General features: G+C 38.2%; 1 protein-coding gene across 1 annotated transcript in view; it reads right to left on the bottom strand.

Annotated features, from left to right (window-relative positions):
• Nucleotides 1-8,761: 8,761 nt before the first annotated feature.
• TBL1XR1 (transducin (beta)-like 1 X-linked receptor 1) overlaps nt 8,762-25,004 on the bottom strand; it is a 61,934-nt gene continuing 45,691 nt past the window's right edge. The window contains exons 3-15 of the mRNA XM_009895319.1: nt 23,611-23,756; nt 21,937-22,156; nt 19,748-19,880; nt 19,407-19,548; nt 19,042-19,105; nt 18,843-18,940; nt 16,996-17,056; nt 15,655-15,776; nt 15,203-15,277; nt 12,649-12,776; nt 12,305-12,470; nt 11,395-11,496; nt 8,762-9,754 (exon numbers count right to left, since the gene is read on the bottom strand). Of these exons, the coding sequence (XP_009893621.1) occupies nt 9,728-9,754; nt 11,395-11,496; nt 12,305-12,470; nt 12,649-12,776; nt 15,203-15,277; nt 15,655-15,776; nt 16,996-17,056; nt 18,843-18,940; nt 19,042-19,105; nt 19,407-19,548; nt 19,748-19,880; nt 21,937-22,156; nt 23,611-23,756 (1,484 nt within the window). The 3' untranslated portion in view covers nt 8,762-9,727. The remainder of the gene's footprint in view (nt 9,755-11,394; nt 11,497-12,304; nt 12,471-12,648; nt 12,777-15,202; nt 15,278-15,654; nt 15,777-16,995; nt 17,057-18,842; nt 18,941-19,041; nt 19,106-19,406; nt 19,549-19,747; nt 19,881-21,936; nt 22,157-23,610; nt 23,757-25,004) is intronic.

The following is a 25,004-nucleotide window of genomic DNA, read 5'->3' as shown; positions in this document are numbered from 1 at the left end:
CTGGAGCATTTTATGAATTCACTTGTCTGTTTTGTTTCAGTTCTGGCATCACGTACATCTCCAGTTCCCAGGGTGCCCTTCCCCATTCTCACTATTTCTGGAACATTTCTGTAGCAGTGTTGGTTTGGAGGGTGGTCCCAGGTGGAAACTGTGGGCAGATACAACCTCAGCCTGGTCCTTCATCCTATTTTTGGGGAAATGCCTTTGGAATAGGGAATTTTATTCCTAGCTTTCCCATAGACCTGCTGGGCAACTCTGGACAAAACCTGTCACTAGCTGAAAGCCAGGAAGGGGGAACAGCGCAAACGAGGGCTTGTAGAGGAGAAAAAAGGTGTTTACCTAAAACTTCCAAAAGCCATGGGGTCCCATCTTTTTGGGACTTCAGTAATACAAACCCATAAATTACTGAGCCACTGTTCATATTTATTGTAGCAGAATTGCAAAGCTGGGAATCTTATTTCATTTTCACAGTTCCCCCCCTCCCCCTTCCTCTTTCATGCCAGAGACCATATTTCTTATAAACAAGATTCTTATTTCAGTATTCATTAGATTGTTTGTCAAGAAGAGCAGCTGGTGTTGATGAATTGATTAAGATGCACTGAGGACGGTTGAGCCTAAAGAAGAAAAGACACAACAACAGATTTCAAGTATGTAAAAGGCTGCTGCGAACAATAAAGAAACAGCTTTTTCTTTCCCCCCACATTCAGGGTGGACAAAACAGTAAGTTTCTAATTGTAACAAACAAGATTTAGATCAGAGAGAGAAGTGCTTTAACACTAAGGCTATCACAGTATTGGAATGGATTGCTCAGGAAAGCCTTTGAGACCAGATGAGCAACTGCCTGTGAGGAACAGGCACGTGCAGCCTGCTGAGCTCTCTCTGAGACCCACAACCAGAGTCAGTCCCCCTTGCCTTCCTCATTATTTGATGACCCCATTATTTTCAAACAGAACCTCCAAACCCAAAAGTATTCAATTTGATCCTGCTTATTTAAAAGTGCCCCTAAATAAAGTGGAATAAAAATCACTGAAAAGCTGGAGAGACAGAACTCTCCTAATTCCTGTATCCACACATACAGAAACTGATTTAGCCATGAATGACACAGAAAGTCACTTAATGGGCTGATGTTCAAACTAGCAGAGCACTACGGGCACAGATTTCTTATCCTTATTATTTCTTCCTTCTTATTTGTTACTTCTTGTCCAATTCAGAGGCATAACTTACCTGCAATGAGAAAAGCATCCAATGGAAACACTGAGTTGATTTACCCACCCAGCCAAGCAAACAGTAATAAGCCAGGGGATAAATAAATAAATGGGTCAACAAATATTTCGTGCTTGAATGCTCCAGGTAAGAAATCATATAGCCAAAACACAAAGTTGGAGGCATACCCGCTGTCCAGGCAAACAAACAACAGGCAACAGCAACAAACTACACCTCTATTTAACTGACTTGTTGAATGGGAACAGGAAATTTCCCTGCTTTAACAACACACAGTGCAAAGTTGTAATTTGTTTTCTATAAAAGCTATGTTGATAGATTTCCTGTAAAATTAGCTGCAGGAACTGAACTGAAATAGAATATTTAATAGAATAAAATAATAGAATATTTAATTCAGCACACACAGCAACATTTACTGATTTGAGCAAGAGATGGTAAACAATGCAATTGCAACAAACTAACACACTCCTACTTCTTTGCCTTGGGAATTGGCTTCTGGCTTCAAATCACTTACTGCTAGAAAGCAGTTTGTTCCTATCCATCTAATCAACATCTGACTTTGCTGCAGTATTCAAGCAAACTGAAGATAGATGAGACATGGCAATAGAAAGTGAAAGAACTGCAAAACTTTCAAATAACAATTTCAAAAGTAAACTAACCATCAGTAATTGCAATTCTTCACTATTTTCCTGAGGCAGGAATTTCCTACCTGAAAAAACGATTCACTTACAAGAAATTAAGGGATATATGTCAGAATCTAAGTATTAGGAGTGCATGGTTATTATATCATAAAAAAGCCTTTTTCCATATTTATAAAGTGTAAAGCCACAGTGCAGTTGAAGCGTAACAGCTAGCAGACGTTATGCTCCTCGTAGCTTTTGTAATTGCAAATTACAATTGCAACAGCACCACAACTCCGCGAGCAAGAGGTTGTAAAGACCCAACGCAGCTTTGGAGAACCCCCAGCCATGTTCAGATGACTTACGCCCTACCTATGCCCCTGTGCTTGGCAGTTATTGAAGCCTGACCCTACCCCTTCAGATGTTCTTGCCAATAGAAGACATTTGAAGCAGGGACAAAGGTAGAAATTAAACTAAACTGAGCCTGCAGATTTAATGTTTTCTATCAAGAAACATGAGATAACAAGCAAGAAGAGCAAATGGTGCCTTAGATTTGTTGTATGTGCACTTCTATATAGTGGAATGGGAAACATGATCTTTAATAGATGGATTTTTAGTATTCGTCAGAAAAAAACCCCTTCATCCACCAATATTTCTTCTGAAAAGTACTGCCCTAGATCTGCTTGCACTGAAGTAACTGGAAATTTCCCCTCAGCATTGCTGTGAGCAGGGACCTTTCATGAGAACACTTGATCCCAGCTGTCACCAGTCCAGTGAAGAAGCCTTGAAATGTTCAAGAACATGTAATTCAGAAAGCTCAAAATGCAGCTCTCTCAAAGTAATGAATCAGGGGTTCCCAGCACCTAGAACAAGCCAGAAAATCTCTGTAGAAACAAGAAAACAAGAAAACAGCCTGTTGAAAGTACTTGACCTCTACTGAGACTTCTTGACATTTTCTTGAGAGCAGAGCTTAATTTGGTATCTGAAGAATGAATCTAGGAGCTGAACATTTTCACATTGTCGATTAAGAAAACCTGGTCTTTTTTAATCCTTCAAACTGTCCTTCCTGGTACCAATTTTCAGTTAGAGAAATAAGAAATCCTTTGCACTGCAGATCTCCTGGGTCAGCTTTCCTTAAGGACAAATTGTACTAACTGGGGCATCATCATTCACTACAGAATCATCAATAAATTCCTCTTAAATTATTATTCTGTTACAGCTGCCCTGTGCTGACATCAGGGAACCAAAGATGTTGCTTAGACTTCCATTAAATCATTTCCCTATGAGGCAGGGAACGTGGACTTTATGAATATCTGAGATCACGAGTTCCTACAGAATTACAAACCCCAGATCGTTATGGCATGGCGATAACTACACTTCAAAGGGAAGGTCTGGGCAGTAACGGCGTAATGCACCTACCTGGAACACCGTCTCCTCCTCACGGAACAGAGGTGAGCATCACTACCATAGAAGTGTAACATCTATGTAGTGCAGCACCACTCTGTGGTTCCTGCATCTCCAGGTGGCCATACCCTAGAGGGGAACATTTGTGCTAATGACATTTCAAGACGCACAAACTTTCTGTATGGTGGCATTAGTTAGTACAAACAGTCTGCCTCAAAACCATGAAATTGCTTCAATATTGCTCTCTCAAAATTCAAATGACAGACAGACGCTGAAGGGCACTCAGACGCCAGGTGAAGGAAATCCAAGACTGGTTTTACACTCGCAAAATGCAGTCCCTCCTCCATTTTCAATCCATTACGTATGTTTTTCAACAGCAAGTTTCAACTTAATAAGATAAATTGATTTTTGTAACATTACTGAAATAAGAAAGCTATTACTTTTGAACATATTATAGCAAATAAATAAGTCTACATGAAAAAGCAGTTAATTTCACCATAAAGTTCTAGTGATGTTGAAAATAAACCATCTGGGTTTGTTCTCTTGGATTGTGACACAACCCACAATTCTAAGGGAATTAAAACATCATTATGTATAGATGGATGTATGTTATTTCATGTGTAAATCTAAATGGTTTCAAATATGTGAAATACAGTAACACAAATACCATTCCTTCCCAGAATCAAATTGAATCATCCCCTAAGAACGGCTCTGACGCGAGATTGTGTTACCGTACAGGAGCCTGCTCCCACGCCTCCAGAGTCCTCTAAACAGCTGGAGAGTAGCTGTGAATGTCACCAGACCCAGTTGCTCTTCCACAAGTGTATGGGGAAGAAGACGACGAAGCACGTAAAACGTGCACGTGAGAAAGCAGTTCGTCTAAATCAAACGGATCGCGGTAAATGGCGGCAGAGGACAGCTTCACCGTTTTCAGAGGATCTACTGTGTTCATAAGAGTACTGAGCTGCACAATGCATTACCTCCCACTGCTTCTTCCATACTGCCTTATGTGAAAATGTGCCAAAATAAATATTAAAAATAGCGTTTCAGTCTATCACTTCCCCAACATAATCATCTGTAGATCTTCCGTACCAAGCACTTAAAATTACATTCAGCCGAGGTAATATCAAAATATATTTTATTCTGGACCTCTTTCAGATCTGATTCAAATTACAGTTGTCAAAGCAATACAATGCAAAGGGAAACTGCAACAGAAAATGTGCCTAGAAGGGATATAAGGGCCTTGGGGACAAATCATTGTGATGTAGAACCAAAATACATCATAAAGTGTAATTAACATGGTCCAGGACAGTATAGAACATCTATATCAGTCTTCTTTAGACAATAATCATGAAAACTGAACAATAAAAGTCCTTTAAACAAGTACAAAAAACTGTCATGGGCTGGTTTACACTTTTACAACAGTTGTAATTTAACTGGATAACTGAAGAAATGATGCAGACATTTTAATCCAGTGCTATAGGTAGGCTCACAGAATTAGACCCAAAGGATTTGTAACTCCAAATGAAACCATTACAACTACAATGTCAATGTCAGGAGAGAGAGAAAATTACTTCTGTATTCTAGAATTACTGTTCTGCACACTGCAGTCTGTTGAGGACAAGATTGCAAAGTACACTGGACTAGCAACAACATGCAGACTGGTTTCTTGTATTTACCCACAAATGTCAAAAAACATTATGAAGTAAAAATGAATGACTATTTAAAAAAGAAAACAAAACAAAAACATGCCTCAAGTTATTGTCAAGCTTCAAACTTAAAGGCAGAGAAAGCGAATTATGTACTCAAAACTACTGATCTGAAGCACTATTAACACTAAATCTGCAATCCGCACGAAACGGCAGATTCTCCTGGTTCGTCTGCCTTCCATCAGACTGACAGTGAAGACAGTCACACTTTCACAGAACGTGGTATCTCAGAGCTTTCTCTAGAGGGAGAAGTGAAGACTGCTCCATGGCTCTCTCCCTATGGAAAATGTCAGGGATCTTGATGGAGATTTACTGCTGTCTCCCGAAGCCATATTTGCTTCTAACATGCCACAATGTTGCTTCTGCTTTCTTCAGACTTCTGGAGAGTGTGAAACTGATCTCACCGGGGAATGGCTCTACAGGACTTTGTGAAGGGAGAAGCTATCGCGCTTGTCAATGAAAAAGGAACACTGGGCTAAATCCGGCAGGCCCTGCTCTGGCAAAGCCCCCACCGACGCCAAGGGAGTCTTGGCTCAAGGGTGATGTGGCTCATTTTACCTCCGCGGCACGCTGTACGGTACTACACAGACCCAACGCTGCCAACGCTTGTTCTGTTCTGGCAAGGTTTTCTCGTGAAGTGAAAGACAATGGGATTTCTGGTTAAGTAAAGATTGGAAAAATCGGGTCCCAAGGCTCCTCTTCGCTAAACAGACAAAAACATACAACCTTTTATTTACAAGCTGAAAAACCCAGTTTGCGATTTTAATGAAACTCCTTCATTCAGCAGAACCAAATGCATCAGCTGCTAAGATTGCTCCGTAGGCAAACTGGCGCGACCGCCCTGTGCCACCTACTATTCTTCCTAAACACAAAGAACATTTCAAGGTACAACATCCCATTAAATACCCTAGCATGAGGTAAGCAGTGTAAGGAAAAAGGAGTGCTTTTAAAAATGAAAATTAATTAAAATTGGTAGAAATCTTTGGCCTTTCTCTCAAGATGCATTAAAGTGTCATGAAATCAAGAAACATGCTTCAAAATGCCATGTCATTCTGACTCTGGTAACTATTACCTCCCTCCACCCAACCCAGAAAAAGAGGCACTTTTAGTGTTTCATATAAGATTTCCAATCATCTAGTAGACACGCTAAATAACCCTGCACAATTGTAGTCCCAGAATAAACTGAGTTTATCAACATTACAAAGAGTCTAAAAAAGCTTTTATGAGGACCTAGATATTCTCTTAACTACACTAAAAAGTCCACTGGTTGGGAATCTTTACATCAATTTAAAATAGCAGAAAAAGTTAAAGTAAAAATAGAAAAAGAGGAACTCTACAGAAACCTGGACCTAATGCAGAAATGAGAAACGGGATTCTGAGATGGATGCACAGAAAGACAGCAAACTCAAGGGCAGTTCATTTCTTATTCCATCATTAATTCTGAGCCCAGTTTTCCCCTTCTTTTTATCCTCTGTTTGGATGTTTGCCCATTACCGTGTTGAACTGGGGAAAATAGGAACTGTAACGTACGCAAAGGCTCATGCACACGTTTGCCTTTATGCTTGGAAAACAGGCGCAACAGAATTACTCGGTATGTCAGACTAAGCATGTGCATACGTTTATACAAAGTTAGGGTCTTACTGACATTTGGAATATTCAATTTAAAGAAACAATTTGGATCGTCTACCTCACTATTGAATACGAGGTCTTTGTGCTATAAAAGATAATAATTAATGTCATGGTTCTCTTTTTCTTGTTTTTCTTTTTGCTTCACATAATCACAGAACCTAGCACACCTTGCATGCATGCATTTAACAGTGTATAAAACAAGAGGCGAGAAGAGGTGTGAGCAGGAGCAGCACTGTGGCATGCTAGTAAAGGACAACAATAAAATATCTATTGGCCAGATCCTTTGCTTTGCTAGTGGAAACCGGCCTCGTTCCACTGCAGTGGGACATTGCTGATTAACACCAGGTTGGGGGTCTCAGCCTGCGCGTCCAGAGCACTTGAGTCAACAGATCTGACGTTCCTGCCGGTCTGTGCTTCAAGCACCTGAAAACCCTGGACCTGTGATACTGAAGCTCTGTTTTATCTATTTCTGAATATGTGATACTATGCTTAAGCAACTAGAATTACAACCAAAACAGCTGATGATTGAGAAAGAGGAAAATGGCAATACCCTAAAACATGGCTGTGTGATTTTGCAGCTATGTCACAGAATTCCACCACAATTGTTTCGATTGGCTGAAAGAATCATCCAATAACTTTTATGAAAATGAATAAACTGTCCATATTAAAATACAAAAGTACTATCAAGAATCACTTCTGACTTTCAGATTTAAATTCAGTGCAATTGACAAATGCATTGCTAAACAAAAAATGCAGCTTAAACATACTCAAAACATTTGTGTCTATTCCTGGGAGCACAGTTTAAAATTATTGCACAGATTTTTTTTTTATTTTTATTTTTTTTTCCATTAAATGACAGAGGTCAGCCACAGTCATGGACCTCCAGCAATAGAAGCAATATTTCAAGTGCCAGACACTCAATATATTAGGTTTCCTACATATTGTAACTCACAGGGTAATTGCTCTAAACATTTGTAATATGTTCCAAAACCCTAAAAATAGCTGGCACCGAACCACCACGGATGACTGTCTTTATGGATATGACTTTTTGTTGGTTTTAAACGCTGTGTATGATAGTATTATAATCCCGGGGTATATATAAAGAATGTATTGTCGACTTCTCTTTACCACTGGCAAATTGCTACCCTACCTTAGCCAAACTCAGACTTGCTTCAAGTCGTGTTTATTCCATGGAAATAGCAGAAATCAATGCCTAAAGAACAATGGTTAAAATGTCAAAGCTGCATTATCTCAATTAAATCAATTTATACCTAACTTGGAGGGGGGGGGAAAAAAACAAAACAAAATAAAAAGTTAGAGACTAGCAATCATAAGCCACAAAATTAGTTGTGATTGAAATAGTGTTATAAAACTGGTAACTTTGCAAAGCTCTGTAATATAAACCATTCCTTATGTAAAATGCCTGTGACATAAATTTGACAACCTCTCTTTTTATAAATTTACACTCTTGGAACCTTATGCAAGACATGATGCAACCTTTTTGACTACACATACGCGTAAACACAACCTCATGCTATCATTTACAAATAAAATCACTATCAGTATACTTTTAATCACATGAGCAGAAAAAGGTTTGCCATATACATCTGTCATTGTAAGAAAAATACTTGATATTGTAAACAGAGTAAAAGACACTATATAGTAGTGATTATTAAAAAAATAGCAGCTTACTTCTACCCTATATTTGGAAAAAATGTAGTCACAAGATACAATAAACTGCAGGACTGGAGCAGCAGGGGAATTAGTGCAAGTATTCATCTTTTAAATAAGCTGAATCACTGCTATTAAAATAAACTTGAAGCAAGTCCTCTGTTTAAGTTTTTTTTTTTAAATCTAAGGTAGTAAACATTTTGCCTCTTAATGGCAGTGTTATCAAATATATGCCAAAGATTTTATTTTAATAAAGAAAAATTACATGAGATACTTTTAATACTGGAGTTTGGTTACAATTATACATCTAAGCTCCTACAAATAATGATGGGCAACTCTCAGAGAAGCTGTGGCATGAACCCTTGTCCAGAAAGATCTTAACCTCTTAAAAACGATCCCCCAGCTTTACTTTGCTCCTTTTCACAATAGTGCACAATTTAACCATATTTCAGCTATGGTCTTAAAGCAACAGAAGATGCATATTTTTTTCCTCTTTTTTTGTCCTTTTTTTCTGTTTTTGCATCCCCGTATTTTTCTTTCTGTATTTTTGTGCCCTTCTGTTCTTAAGTTTGGCAGAATTATGTCCCAAATAAGAAACTACTGCATTTCAGCCATGTCACCAGAAAATAAAACATAGCATTATACCCATTACTGTCATACTTCGTAGATGAGCAGGACGTGAAATCTCACGCCTCAAAGCAGGATTTTTTTTTTTTTTTTCTCTCTCCATAATCCCTTTTTCACCCTCCCCCTGTTCACAGAATTGTGCTCTGGGAGCCACAAAATGTACCAAACATTATCAGGTTCAATCTACCTCTTCAAAGAATGCATTAAAATACGTTTCAAAGAAACATTTTTTTCCAAGGTGAAAAAAATATAAACAAGAAACTAATTCACTCCCTTACTTCATGCATCCGTAAACTTAACCAAAACAAAACAGAAAACCCAATGTTTAAAAGCAAAGAAAAAACTACTGCTGCAGATTTCTGTAAGTCCATTTTCTCTGTACACACAAACTGCTCAACTACTGAGAAGGAAAACAAAAATCCCCCACAATCCATTGTCGTAAATGGATTTAAAGGGGGGAAGGGGTAATGAAGGCTGCCATTAGTATCTTCTGAATTTGGTATGTATATGGGTCTGCTCTTGTATACGGTATATTTTTCTCTCTCTCTCGCTCTCTCTTCTGTTTTTCATATCCAAAACCTTTAAATGTTATTTTGGGGCACAGCAGATTCCAGCACTTGGTGAACAGGATTCACAAGCTGTGACAAAACTCTGTCATCCTCTTCAGGGTGTAATTTTTTTTTTTTCCTCTTTTTTTTATATACAGTATATGTATATATTTCTTTTACGTTTGGCTGTAGTGGACTGGCCATGGTTCAATTGGGACTATAGCAGTACATGGGTCAGGGACAGTCATTTTGGCTATGTACACATTCATAGTCGGTCCATGGCTTCCAACTAGTAGCGCTATTTCCGTAGGTCTAATACACAAACCTATAAGAAAAAGCAAGAAATTGCACATTGCATAACGTTCCACATTTATAGAACTCTCTGAAATATCTGAGCAAAACGTATGAAACACATTGTGCAAGCTTCATCTTGCATCTCTTAACACTAGACTGGGCGGTGGGAAATCACCAGGTGAGCACGTCAGTTATGAGCACCCAGCCAGACCCGCTGCGGGTACCGCTGCCTAACGAATCACTACCCAAACAGCAACGACTAGTTAATGTTCTAGTTCTGTCAGATATAGAAATCTACTAGTAAAACATAATCATATAAAAGGTATGCTTTTAGTCATCAAAGAGTTCAACTGTGCCTCTTATTTGCTTAGTTATTATAATAATAATAATTATTATAATAAGTATATTTAAAACAGGGGATGAGGAAGGCTTTTGCTAGCAAACAATATAAAACAAAATAAACCAAATACTTTTAAAAGAGGAAAAACTAAAGGAAAACAAATTTGTTGCAAGTACAATCAGCCTCTTGGGTCGAATTAACTAAAGACTGGAAAGGTTACGCGGTACATCTATAAAAGGGTCATCTACAGTGGAATGATAGTTTCTACTCAGGATACGCCTTGAGCTTTTGTTCTATTTCGGATATTGTCTATACTTATAAGACTAAAATTAGACCAAAGACCAACAAATTTAATTGTCTAGAGTTTAGCCTACTTAAAATTCAGAACTTCCTGTTTTCTCTTCTGAACGCTACCAAAGCGACTGCGCTTACCAGCATGGAGCGTGCAGGGCAGGAGAGCGCTTTGGCACCTGGTTTAAGATACTGCCTGAGAATGGCCTCCAAAGCTACCAGGATTGCTTTTTACCGACGTTTGTTACTTTAAGCTACAGCACGTCAAAATAGAATTCCTTTATCACTCCTATTTTATTCTATTTTTACTTTTCCCTAGGCTCTCTTCTCCTTTCTTTAAAACCATGGCAAAAGAGATGCAAGCAAAAAAAACAACTATTGTACTTGTTATGAAGACCTGCACGTTAACATTTTACTGCAGGACAATGTCAGAAGAGCTAGGAGGTGATGCTACAGTACGCCACTATGAGATGATAGCGGGTGCGTTCATGGTTAGTTAAACATACTATTTTATTCCCCACTTCTTTAAAGCAATGTAAGCAGACTAGCATTTACATATAGTTCCTGTCATTTTTAGGAACTTCTTGAGTACTCAGAAATGTTTGTTTTGCTGCTCTTGCTGTTGAATGCAGTGCAGAAGATATTTCATTCCCATCATGCATTACAGTAATATCACCAACATTGAACATTTGCACTCAAAAAGAGCAAAGAGGCAAAGATGAAATTGTTTCCAGACTGTAATGAAAAGACCAGCCACAATGAACACTCTTCCATGGAAAGCCCCAGTAGGGACAGAAAATTTAAATTAGAGGCATCTTCACCTTCTGAGGTTTTGGGGGTGTTTAGAACAGTAACACATGAAGCTGGAATAAAGACATATTCTCCTTTCAACGTTATAGCACCCTTATATGTGAAAATCTACATGTGAGCTGGCTGTAATAAACTTCAGCTACAGAAGGAAATTTTGTCTCCACTGTTAGTCAAAAGATTTCCAAAAGATGCTTGTTGCTAGAACATCAAACAAGTAAAGCTGCACTTACTGAACCATCTGAAGCACTTGCTCCAACTTTGTCTCCTGCCGCGTTCCAGCAAACCTCAAAAATCCCTCCTGTTCCCCGATAACTGTGAACTAGGGCACCTGTCTAAAAAGGGACAAAACATGTAATTAATATAACAAAATCCATGCGCACACATAAGATTTGTACAACACGTAAAACTTCCTCACTGCTTTTAAAAGCTGAAATTCTCAGAGGAAATGGTTCAGATGAGACTCGTGGACAATCTCAGCACTGAGTTAAAGGACGTGACACAATTATCGCCTCTCGATCTCTTGTGTTTGACAGGCAAAACCGGGAACGGACATGACTGCTTCCAATTACTAAAATGAGCCTTTCAAAAATTAATATCCAGTTCCCAGTAGCCAGAGATTACATCTTGACGAACAACAAGGTCTTTAGACTTTCATTCGCAATCGGCCCTTTTGTTGCCAGAAATACAAAACAAGTAGTAGTGTCCTTTCTTAGAACGCTATGTAGAAACATTTTGTCCTCACGATCTTCTCTCACTTCACATTTTCTTGTTTTACAGTGAAATTTGAATGTCTACATCCAGTCATCATTTTTCACAGCAAACCTGTTTTATGAGGAGTTTAAAACTCAGAGTTAACAAAGACAATTTTTGGATGCAACATGTTATTGCAGACACTTTGTTGAACATGTTTTGTTGGTGGATTTTTGGTTGGGTTTTTTTTGGTGGCAGACAAGCACTCCAAAGAGTTCTCTTTTGTATGTACATCTAATGTACATCCATTAACAGAACAAAGAGAAAGCGAACCGGCATGTTAGCAAGGGCAAAGCTCTTTGTGGCCAAAACACGATGGAGCAACAAAGGTTGGCAGGGTGCTGATGGAAGCGATCAAAACAAACTTCTAAACAGACAGAAGAGCTATACCTGTGTATTCCAGATGTGTACACATTTATCAAAGGAGCCACTGGCCAGGTACCTGCCATCAGGACTGAAAGCTACACTGTACACAGGTTCTTGATGTTTTGTCAGAGTATGAATACAAATTCCTCTGTCTACATCCCATAACCTAACAGTAGAATCAAAGGATGCACTGTCAAGGGAAAAAACACAGATTAATTACATCTCGATTTGACATATTTTTGTTTCTAATATAAACATAATATGATAAACTCTCCTACATGCTTCAAAACATTCTGTGAGCCTAAATACATAAAAAGTGAAGTAAAAATAACGCTTAACAGGAATTTAAAAACAGGATTAAATAGTACCTTGCTAACATAAGATTGGCATTTGGATTATTTGTTCCTGGTCCTGTAGGACTCCATTTGATAGTATAAATTTCTTTGTTGTGTGCTTGTAAATCATGGACACAACTGTCTTGTTTCATACTCCAGATCTATGATAAAAATGGAACAAAAAAACAAAGACATTTAGCACAATATTGTACTAAAATGCATTTTACATCTTTCTTATTTATCATTTGCAGTCTGATTGCTACCTTTTAGACTACTCAAAATATTTGCTATGACTGCTGAGTTTCTACAGTAATTATTACAAACATTATTGCTGTACCCTCCATTCTCTGACTTATAAGTACCTGATGGGGTTAATGAGTACTAAAGGTACCGTCTATAGAAACCAATCTGGGTGTGCTAACTATATGCACCTTGAAAAGTGCAGGGATTTTAACAGACGCTAAAATGAGAAGAGCAATATGTATATGTTCATGCCTGAGTTGACAAAATATCACAGTCCTATTTTTAAATGACCTTCTTGCTACACAGATTGAGTGAAATAAAGGGGTAGTAGAGAAATTTTCTGTTTTCATACAAAGCCAAAGGTGCATGCTGCAAAAACCATTGTCGCATTTTCCTGGCTTATTAGGATTTGCATTGCCAGGGGTTTGTTCAGTACTTTGTACAAAAGCAGAGTTCAAGGAGTCAACTGCAGGACTCCAACTCCTGCATGATAACCTTCACCAAACAAAATAACTTTATTCTATTACGAGTTTGCATTGCATACAGAAGGGCTTTTAGAAGGCTTTTATATCTTTTCTTAAATGTGAAACTTGATACAGTAGTTAATCAGCTGATGCTTTTTTAAAGATATCTGGTTTAGTAGTGCTTTTAGCTCACCTTTTATTAGAAAAAGTTAACAGAAGCATGCTTGAGCCCAACTGTATTTAAGATGCAATTGAGGTGTATGTTTAAATGAATGACGCTTTTTAGAACTGGTGCCTCACTGAAGGGGAAATTGATTTTCAATCAGCAGACAGAATTAAAATTGTATTTTCAATTTAAATTGATGGGATCAAAATCTAGCTTCTCTTCCCAAAACTAGTATAAATGAAAAGAGTCCATATTAGCTGCCCTAGAGAATATCAAGTTGGCATCAAAACAGAGAATAAATAGATCAGTAGGCATCTTCTGCATGCTTCAAAACTTGATATTCGTTCCTACTGCCACTGAAAAGTAAGTGATCCACAAGTGATCAGTGATGTGTAGACTTATCTACAAGCAATTAGTCTTCCAGTTAATCCTGAACAAAATGATATAATTCTTTCCAGCCTGGGCTGAATTCAAAACAGCAACCGAGTAGTTAATTGCCTGAGTCCACAAATGGTAACATGTTCCCAGTCCTCACCTCTCTACTGGCTGAGAGGCAGCAGCAACAGCTTGACCTCTCAACTGGAATTCATCTCACCTGAGTTTCAGCTGCCTCAGTATTACACACCAGCTTCAGCTGGCTATTTTGACTCCATCCATTGCCAATGGAGAACGACCAATGCTCTTGGGGGTTTACTCACTACACTTGACTTAAGACACTTAGGAAGGGATGAATTGCTCTTCGGTGGTGCTAGGCACCCTGTTGACTAAAGATGTCTAGCTTTAGACTGGAGGCTTACTCCTTAAATGTTTATATTTAGATAAAGTGATGTCCATTGCAAGCACCTGACTGCGTGCCAGCACAGGAGGGGATACTGGATACCCATGCAGCCACTCCCTGTCTCTGATTAAACAGCGATGAGCTAGATGGAAATAACTGCCCCTAGCAGGACAGCGCTATAAACCGTATCCTGAAACTCTACTAAACATAGTGGTAAATACCCACTAAATACAAAGCAATACAGGAGTAATGGAAAAGCATCTGTACCATGGAAACAGCACAGACCTGTCAGGCACGAACCACCTCATTTCTTCTAGTGCATCTAACCTGGTGGTATTTTTGTATGAATCTCTAGTGTGCCTTGAAGTCATATGTATAAGTTACAGTGTCCTCTGCATTCACAGGTTTGCCCCAGTTCTACAAGAAAGCATGTTGCTATGAATTATTTGGAGGAAAAGTGCAGGTGCAATTGAAAGCTGCAGAATGACTCCTGTTGAACTGGAAAAACCAAGGAGTACTCTTCAGAAACAACATGCCGAAGATTTTAGCTAGAAAGGAGGAGAAAACCAGGAAGGGAGCTAGTCACCCATTCTTGTATGTGTTACACAACATGCATTCCAACTCTTACTTTCAACCAAAGGCAACCATCAAGTGTGGCAGCTTAATGTTTAATGACCTGATTCTGTAAACAGCTAAAAGTACCTAATAAATCATGCTCCAAGTCTCAGAGTGGCAGCCTGTAACAAGTTCTCTGGACCAAAGCTTGGCTCTGATTAACAAGGATTTGCTAGGATTGCCTAATCTTGTTATATTAAAAAAGAACAAATATTGGACCACACGGGAAATACAGTGATAGACAGTGTTGGATTGCCCGAGCGAATGGTGTGTGCTGCAGAGTCCTACACAGACAAGAGCCAGTACCAGAACTCCCATTACCTTTAGAGTCATATCATCAGAGCAGGATGCCAGAAGATTACCAGTTGGATCCCATTTGATTGCGTTTACTTCATTCTAAAATTGAACAGTGAGAATAAATTGGAGTCTTCACTTCCATTACAAATGACAGCTTACGAAAGATAAAGTTGGACAGAAGTTATGAGTATTTGTATAATTGTCAGTATTTTAACATTTAATTTTTCATTCCTAGCTTTGCTTTCAATAACAACAACGTTTTGCTACTTGTTCATCACGTTTTCCCGTGCATGCTCTTACACAACACAGGCTGTGCATGGCAAAGAAAGTTACTTAAAGTTCTTCTTCTAAAGCTCACTTTCGCTGTGCCAAAGACCAACCATTACTTAAGTGCTGTACACTGGCAAATATACTGGGCCCCCGATCTCTCATTAATAAAAACATTTTATAGCATCCCCCAATTTTCCAGTACTTACTGTGTGACCCTGGAAGGTTTTGATGGGCCTATCTTGTCCCAGTTTACAGACATGAATACACATGTCTGTACTGCAAGAGGCAAATGTGTTGTTACTCTGCCAATCAACATCTAATGCTGGTGCTAAAAGAAAAAGAAAGATATTTAAAACTATGGTATGTATTTTGCAGGAGTTTGATTTGCAAATTTAGCGTGTACCACCTTAGAAGAAATGCCAACAGGAAGCAACCATTAATTTTACAGCAGTTCTAAAGCTAAAACACTATGAACAGTGCGAAATGCAGCCAAAACCAGTCTTACACAAAGACATGAAACAAAATTTAATAGAAGTAATTAAAACGTGGACCATATCTGAAATGAAACAGTTATACAGAAGACAGTGCAGCAGGACAAGCAGCTCTAGTTAAGTCATCTATAAATAAACCTCAGCATGAGGAACAGGTTGGTACAACTTAACACATCGTCATGCATGAGCTCGTCTCCACTAACAGTCCGTGCTTGTGCTGATAGATGGCAGCCAGCAAAAGGTAATGATTTATTTCCTTTCTTAATTCCAGCATTGTAAGGTGTGGTAACTTGAAGCTTAATCATGGGCAACATATTCCATTTGATCAAGCCAAGATATTTATGGCAGATAGCACACAGAATTGCTTGGAGCGTATCAAGAATTGATGTTTTTGATTGTTGTCATGCCACTGAAAAACGTAGTGCGAGCAGAATAAAAAAGTGGAAACGAGACACATTTCTTAAAGGCCCTTCAATGACAAGTTCGTCATCCTCTCTAGTCTATTTTCCAGCTGATTCTGGCAGGCTTGCACAGCATGCAGCCCACAAAGCAATTTGTCTGACCTCCTGAGAGGCTGCACGCTCATCCCAGCTGGCCAGCGAACAGCCTTTCAGCTGGTTTGTGGCCAAACAAATTGGGGACAGCACAGCGGGCAGCGCAGAACAATGGGATGCGGAGCTGGGATTACTGTAGCAGGAAGATGACAAATGCAGTCCTTAGCTGATAAACACAAATCCTTCGTGGCCCGCCCACTTGATTTGTCTGCTACTGTACTACAGAAAGTCGGTAATATTTGGATTATCTCTTACGACTTTCATAGAACTGCAATAAAATTGAGAGTTATAAAGTTATAAAATTAGAACGATTCTATCTTTATTTACATTCTCAAAATTCAGAAGACTACAAATATGGGAGTCAGTATCCAAAGACTGCCTGTAAGACTTTAAAATGGTGTAAATAAGCACCATAAACTTCAGGGTTTTTATTTATTTTAATAACTAACACTTTTTTAGTCTTTTCAGAAGACAATCCTGAACGATCAAAATCAAGACTTACCAGAATGAAAAGGAAACTGCTGCTTGGCTTCGCCAGTGTGGGCATCCCAAATAATTGTGGTCTGTATTAAACAGATAAATACACAATAAACGAATTTGTACAAATTACGGATTTCCCCACAGCTGCCACCATTCACATGTATCAGACTACCTAGCCTACTCCCCATAGCCCAGAACTGCTCCCAGTTATGTATTTCTAGTGTTTCACCCAGTACTGAAGGAAATTGTAGATGTACAGACAACAGTGGAGAACCTTAACCTGTTGTGATATTAGAAAGGTGTTTATCAGAACATCTTGGGGCCTCGAAGGAAGGAGGGCGTTGTGGGCTTTTCTTTTTTATAAACAAAAATTAAATAGATTTATCTCCCTAGTCCTATTTATATTCTTGTAATCTACTCCACATACCTATTTTAACTTCAAATACTTGTATATTCAAAATGAAATTTCAAATACTCAGTTGTCCCTAAGGAGATCTTTATATAAATAAGTAGTCTTGTAGTTAGAAATCTGAAAGATTTGATTTAAGGGTGTAATTTTGTTCCAAGTTCTTCTCTGCCAATACTTCCGACATCTTCCTGATGAAAGAAATCTTACATGACAAAATTAGTATTTTATAATCACTATATTCTATGCCGACATTCCTGACCTACCTTAATGATTAATGAAAATTTTGACATAGGATTTGGTGGAAGCATGAACTGACCACACAAATTATTTATGGAAAAGAAGCGTAAGGTTGAGTCAATCTTTCTGCTAATGCAGAATATTTTTCAAAGCATAATCTCAGTTGCTTTATCCAAGGAGTTTTATTGACTGAAACAACGAGGCTTCTATCTCCTTCAGAATATTTTTCTGCAAATTAAATTTGTACCTCCACAAAGATTTAAAAACTGGCATAAGCCATTAAAGCTGCCAAAAGAAGAAACCCATCCTTTCCGTGCTTGGAGATATTTACTTTTCCTTCCTTTGTGCCAGCACATGCATTTATAAAGCTGGGCACTAGAGCAAACCAGGTTAAATGTGTGCAGGAAAAAAATAATAAATAAAGGAGAAAATCTACTACTTTACAGTGACACTGCCAGTTTTAAGTATTGTGGGCCTGTGGTCTTACTGAGCTTGCAGTTTGCCAGTCTCACTAAGAGAATAACTGTGTTTACTTCTCCACCTTGAATCAGTTACAGAGGAAAAATAAACTCTTCTTACTCTTTGAATAGTCTATTCTATTCTATTCTCATCTTAAGTCTATTCTTTATCACTATGTGTCCTTCCTACCATTCATAAAACCACACTAACAACAGCTTTGAATTTAAAGACCTCGTGTGCCTTTACGTTTGTTTAGAGATGTGAAATAAAACATAGTTAAACAATGAGCTTTACATGGCTTTACACTACTGGCACCTCCCCAGTCAAATATGTTGACTTTTCTTATGTTCCAGCTCTAAACTTTTGAGTCATTCTTAGGCTTGACTGATATCCAAATCAGCCTGAACCTATTCCTCCAGTATGGTTTTTTTCCTCAGGCTTTGCATAAAGTGCTTCACTAAATTTTAGATTATTCAGTTTTACAAAATTTTAATGTTCCTGTGTTCAACGTGCTTACTTTCCAACTTACGCTAAACTAATTGGGAAGAGATCCAGGGAAACTGAAATATAATACATGAAAATATCTCAATAAACTACTATAAACCACAAGGAAACTAGCTAGTATAACATGTTCTTCGTAAGTGCATATGGATGTCCCATGCCTTTAGTTTCATTTACTTACTTTCTATAGCTTTGCTATTATGCTTACAATTAGATTATAACGGTGAAGGAAAGAATTTTAATTTTACCAAAGATTATCTCACCTTGTCCACTCCTGCACTTAAAATGAAGTTTCCTTTCTTGTTCCATTTTAACGCAAATATAGGACCTTTATGTTGCCCTAAGGTGCTGGCAAGATTACCTGAAAATTTATATTGATATGAATACATTAAAAAAATAAAAAACTATGCTGTGAGCCACAATACAGGAAAATATACTGGAAATTAAAAGTATTTCACTTACCATCTTTAGTCCATATCCTTGCAAAGCCATCGTAAGACCCAGTTGCTAGAAGTGTACCTTCACTCTGCCAGCAAAAAAATTGTTTTATTTATTTATTTTGACTGTATAACTCAAAGCTAAAGAGCACAGAGCAAATTTCAGGTAGAATACATCTACATAAGATTTATGATATTTATTCCATTGACTACAACTTATTGAAAAGTTGTCCCCGAAGTACAATACAAGAAGTACAATGCAACTCAAAACCAGAAATATTTCAGCAGCCGTAGCAGAGGATGCACAGTTGCTGTCACTTAAAATTTGACTATGCAAAATTACAGGTACAATTTTCTCGGAGTATTTTGAGCGCTGCCATTTCTACTTACGTTCCAATCCAGTGATGTCACATCTTTGTTGCTGGGTACATCCTGCCCTCCTTCTCGTATACAGTGTCGAAGTACCAGCTGCGTAGACCCACTCGTGCTGTTTTCGCTGAGGTTCCATATCCGTGCTGTCGAATCTCCAGATCTACAAAACAGTTAGTGAGAATATAACCCCTTCTCTCAATTAAGTCCATTTAAAAAGGTATTCCTTTCAAGACAACAACCATTGTGGCATTTGATGGAGAGGGTGTTAGGGCAGGTATTATTTGAAGTTGTTACCATCAACATACACAAGTATGCCAAAGAACATTTATATTACGTACATAAATGGTTAATGCACATACCCTGAGGCCAAAAGGTCACTAACGGGATTCCAGGCACAGATGAATACTTCAGACTCATGGCCACGCAGCACCACTGCCTTGTTGGGAGGGATTTCAACATCTCCATCTACTTCCATCATATCTGTGTGATTATCTGTATTATGAGAAGCAACAGTAGAGAGAGGTGGATTTTAATATTTTGAGACAACACATTGTAACTACTGTGCGGTTCATATTCTTCTGGGATGAGCACAACAATTAATTCACAATTTACTGGATCAAAATTTGATGAAGCTCAAATGTCCTTTTATTTTTCCAGTTCCAATTTATGAAGTACTATAAACAGATGGGGAGTTTCAAAAATGTGAGAAAGCTCTTAGCCCTTCTAAACCTCAGCATCCAAATGGATTTAATTTTGAAACTTCAAAATTGAGGCCAAAGTTCTTTTTTTTTTGCTATGTTAAGACATAAACGCTGATGTTAAAAGCAGTCACAGTTCTTCAGGCATGATACTGCATAGTACAATATGTTACTAGTCTATGTTGTGCTTTAAAAATACATTTATAACACATTCCTTTTTATGAAATCTCTCTTTTCACCCATTGCAGTCAAGCAAGTTTTAAATCTACATATCAGACACTTCATTTACAAAATGGCTTTAATTAATATAATAACATTTGGTGATACAGTAAACTGATATGAGATCTTTTTAAACTGCACTGGCAATTACGATGGAATTGTGGCAATACATAGCTTTCTGTGTGGAAGTGATGTTGAATCCATATTGTTCTGTAAAACATACTGGGGCTAATTCAACTGACAAAACAGTTTTCTTGGCATCTACCATCAATCATTTTCTATTATTAACAATAAATTCACACTGCCTGTAAATGCAGAATACAAAAAATGCTGAACAGTTTACCTGCTCCGTATTTATTCGCATCTATTGCTTAATTTAAAATTAAGGGTTTCTGTCACTGTTTGTACATGTGAGAAAACAGAAAAGGCTATTAGAACTGGCATATTTTTAAGAAAGAGCACCATATAAAACACTGCTTCAATTAAAGAGAATCAATGCCAGTATAATTTGGTGTACCAGCCAGTAGGGGTTGCTGGTATATCACATTTAACAGTGGCCGAGATCTGAAGTTTATGCTTATTCTATCCAGTTCACAGTTAACAAGTAAATATTCTTTTGAGATTTTTAAATGAAACCATCAAAGTAGAGAGCTTATTTGTTTAAGCTAAAGATTACATCTCCAGTTTATTTATCATATATAATAATAAAAAAACCCTAGTAAAATCCAGCTGTAAAATACAAAACTTGTACATGGCTCGACAGGAATATTTTCTCAAAAATGTCTTTCCTTCAGGTGCTTTTACAGCAAAAGCTGTAACTCCCCCTCTCAAATGTGTAATTCAGACTACCAGAACAATATTTTCATAATCACATTTTAATCCCTGATCTGAACTTTTCTATACTAAGCCTAATTGTAAGGTATGTGATGACAAATAAAACCCACTTGTTTCACCAATCACAACTAAAATGGAACCAATGAATAAACCAAACCTGCAAGCAGTTGCATCGAGTAATTCTGAATAGCAAATAATGAAAACTGATGGTGATAAAGGAGACAAATGACACTGTCTCAGTAACCATGATGTTCTCAGCACGACAAGGAAGTCTGTCCTACAGAGAGCCGGTCACAGCTCTCTGATTCACGGGGTTAACAGACCCTGTCACAAGTAGTTGCGGAGCTTCACAAGCAATGCCCAGTTTTAACCAGCTGCGGATTAGCAGCTCCTCTCCTTATTACTTGTACAGGGGTCAAAGCTGAGGGGATGCAATATTTAAAAAGTTGTCTCTGATTTTTTTCACCCTCTTTCTGCAACAGCTCTCAGGGGGTCCTGTGAAAAACCTTCCAATGATGGGAAAGGAGCAGTACCGAAGTGAGACGGGCCGGTGGAATATTGTGCATTAATGAATTCAGAAGTTTGTATCTCCTCCTGCAATTCCAAATATCAAACTGGGGGCAATCAGAGGTGAGGCACCATCTATTAAAGTATCACCTATGACCAAGGTGTTCTCTGCAAGCTGAAGGGTTACTAGTACATCTACACATTCACCTCATTGTCTACGAGCTCATACTATGATAAATGACATGGAAATGACGTTAACGTAGGTTGAGGTCATTTCTGTCTCAACTTACTTGCTATAGTATGTGCTCCATTCTCTTCTCCATTTGCAGTATTTTCTCCATTTTTCGCTGATCCCTGTTGGTTAGTCGCGGCTGCAGCTGCAGCAGCTGCTGCCTGCTGTTGTGCAAGTTTATCTCTGTAGGCCTGTTGTCTTGTCTGTACCACATCAGGCATTACTGCATCTATCAGTGAGAGAGACTCTATCGGCCTACCATCAAACAAGGTACCATCCTAAATTACAGCAGAAGGAGAAGACAAAAAAAAGACAACACCAAGTACAAGTTAACATTATGGGCAACAATTCCAAGGAAAACTAAAGCAAAAGTTTTGATTTAATCTAATAAAACAGTTTACAAGTGGTACTGGATGTGATATCTCATCATTGTTGAGGCTGGGATTGGAATCTTAGTCTAAAGTTAAGTGGCCACCATAACTATGCAACAAAAGCCACCGCAGGCCTCTGGCAGAGCTTCTAGAATCAAGTTCTATGCTTCGAGTTTGCTAAATCGTCTGCTAAAGCAGAAAATTCTGTAAGCTATCTATGAATATGATTTCAAACATGAGTGGCTGCAACAAAATCTAATGGTTTGTTTGAAGAGCTGCAAACATTGCAAGTCGGGTCACTGGCTTGTGAAGTTATTCTATCTTATTAGACTAATACTTTCCATAAACATATTATCCGGAGAGTTGACTAGTTTTCTTCCTTTTTTTAAACAGTGCTGGCATGCTTTCAAACAACACGGAAGAATTTTATCCTGAAATGGACAAGACCCAGTTAAAAATACCCGTATACATATGCTAAGGCTTTGTAAGGATCTATTTTTAGGAGCTAGAAGGATTCCTTGTGATAAATATAGGGTCTCCTTCTTCTGTTCCAATCACTTGCTTTATTTTTCTGAGGCTTCCTAAGGGAAAGGATTTGCTTCACTGGGACTATGAAAACTACACATAAACAGAGGACGTAAGGGAGACTGGAAAGAGAGCAGAATTAGTGAAAAAAATTGTTTCCTTCTACAATATAACTGACACATACAAAGGCTGCTAACCTTCCAGGCATAAATGAGAATGGAAATTGAGGGTATCTGCAGCATCAGGCAGGAAGATACATTGCTTTCTGTACTGCTGGAATAACCATTTAAACATCAAACGTAATAGATCCTGCTCAAGATGAATTAGCCAGCAGAGGCGAAAAGCAAACTGGCATATACCTTCATCCTTCCTGCCACAAATTGAAACCCTCTCTATTTGGAAACCTTGCCCTTGGGCTCTCATTACTTCATTATAACGACACATCACCCAAGCGAGAGCTGCATAGTGCTCTCTCACCTCCTTAGTGCAAGTCTACACAAACAAAAATTAAGAGGTTACTTGTCTCAACGATTATCTTATTGCACTTGTCTGGATTTACTACAACATTATATTAGGGTAAAAACTCTACAGACAACGGACCTTTAAGCAATGAGCCAGAACACCATGCCTGGTGTTGTGTGGCTGCACTGGGCAGAACCCCTACCCAGTTATGTCACTCCATTCTGGTTCCACCACTGGAGTCATGGTGAACACCAGCAATAAGGAATCTGAAGTAAAAGTAAATAAATAGGATACAAGAAAGTTAAGAAAAAATACTAACATTCAAACTTACTGCAAGCATGGACATACTGCTCCTGCAGGCAAAGCCTCCTTACCTCATTAATACTGACTTCTGCCTCTACATACTGCAGACCTTTCTGGATGATGGAAATCAAAGCAGCTGGTGGCACCAGAGCACCATTTATATTAGATTGGCTGATATGGCTCTCTATACCAAAGGTAAATGCTGAATGGGAAAACCCTAAAGACAAGGCAAAAACATCAGAATTGATTTATAGATAGACAACGCTACTTGCCATACTGCTGTAGCAACTTCTTGTTACAAACCTAAGCAAATTACACGAAGTTATAGCATGCTAATGAACTACAAAAAACCTCATCAAAACACTTCTGTTGTTTCTCTCTCATGTTTCCAGTTAAAATGTACAAAAAGACAAAAATGAAGTTGATATATAAACACAACAATTATTAATTACAGTATCATTGGCAAAACATTTGTGCATGAGTAAATATAAAGATATAAAATAAACAATTTGCAATAGAATTTATATATATTTATATATTCTAAAAAAATATATATATAAAAATATATAGTATTTAATAAAATATGTATGTCCAAGACTCACTTGTTATTTTTACTCACTGATTTGCTACCCATGAAAGTAAAATGGATGTGTGTAGAACAGAGTTCACTTCATGGTACAGTGCTGTCATAATTGTGTGTGTTTTGGCACTTAGAACTACATCAGCATTGTGCACTGGTTAAGCAGCAGCAAGCATGTTATGGTGCAGCACTAGTAGTTGCTTGTTATTTATTTGATCGCCCTGAAAAGGCAAATTTAAACTATAGAAAAACAGTTGTTTCAGCAAATTAACTTTACTGTGGCCAAATGTTTTCTTAAACTTTTTTTTTCCCCCTGTAAGGTAACCAGGAAGCTGCCTGCAAACTTTCAGATGAAGATAAGGCAATTTTGTAAGTTTGGCTTCTGTGACAAAAGCAATCTGCAACTGGAGTAAGAACATATAATAGTTTTCAGTAAATTCAGGCAGAACAATGAATTTCTACTTTCTTCTGACAAGCAGAGACTGAAAAACTCTGCCATTCACCACTGCTTCTGGCGCTTCTTTGTCTCAATTTGAGAAGTCCATCAGCAGTGGACATAAGCAGTAGACAGGTGTTCCATCAGCCAAAGGTATTTTCAAGAAGCCTGAAGTTTGTTTTCAGGTTTGACAATATTAATCCGCCTTTTGCTCTTCCTTCTAAGAAGCAGTAGGCTTTGGGCTAGCCTAACACCGAAGGGCAAAATCCTCCAAGAAAGCGTCCTGCAGGGAGGGAGGCTTTTGAGAACCCGAGGGTCATTCCTGTAAAAAATCTGTGTATCTGTATTTAGATTCAAATGATACGTATCACATGGTCACAGTTGCCACTTCTTCCTTTGAAATACAGCAACATCTGCCCTCCTTCCACAGTCATGTTCAGGCAAGGAAT

This window comes from Charadrius vociferus, unplaced genomic scaffold (assembly GCF_000708025.1).
Source record: "Charadrius vociferus isolate BGI_N301 unplaced genomic scaffold, ASM70802v2 scaffold311, whole genome shotgun sequence".
Taxonomy (NCBI): domain Eukaryota; kingdom Metazoa; phylum Chordata; class Aves; order Charadriiformes; family Charadriidae; genus Charadrius; species Charadrius vociferus.
Note: the sequence above shows the minus strand (reverse complement) of the source record. Positions and strands in the feature narration are given on the sequence as shown.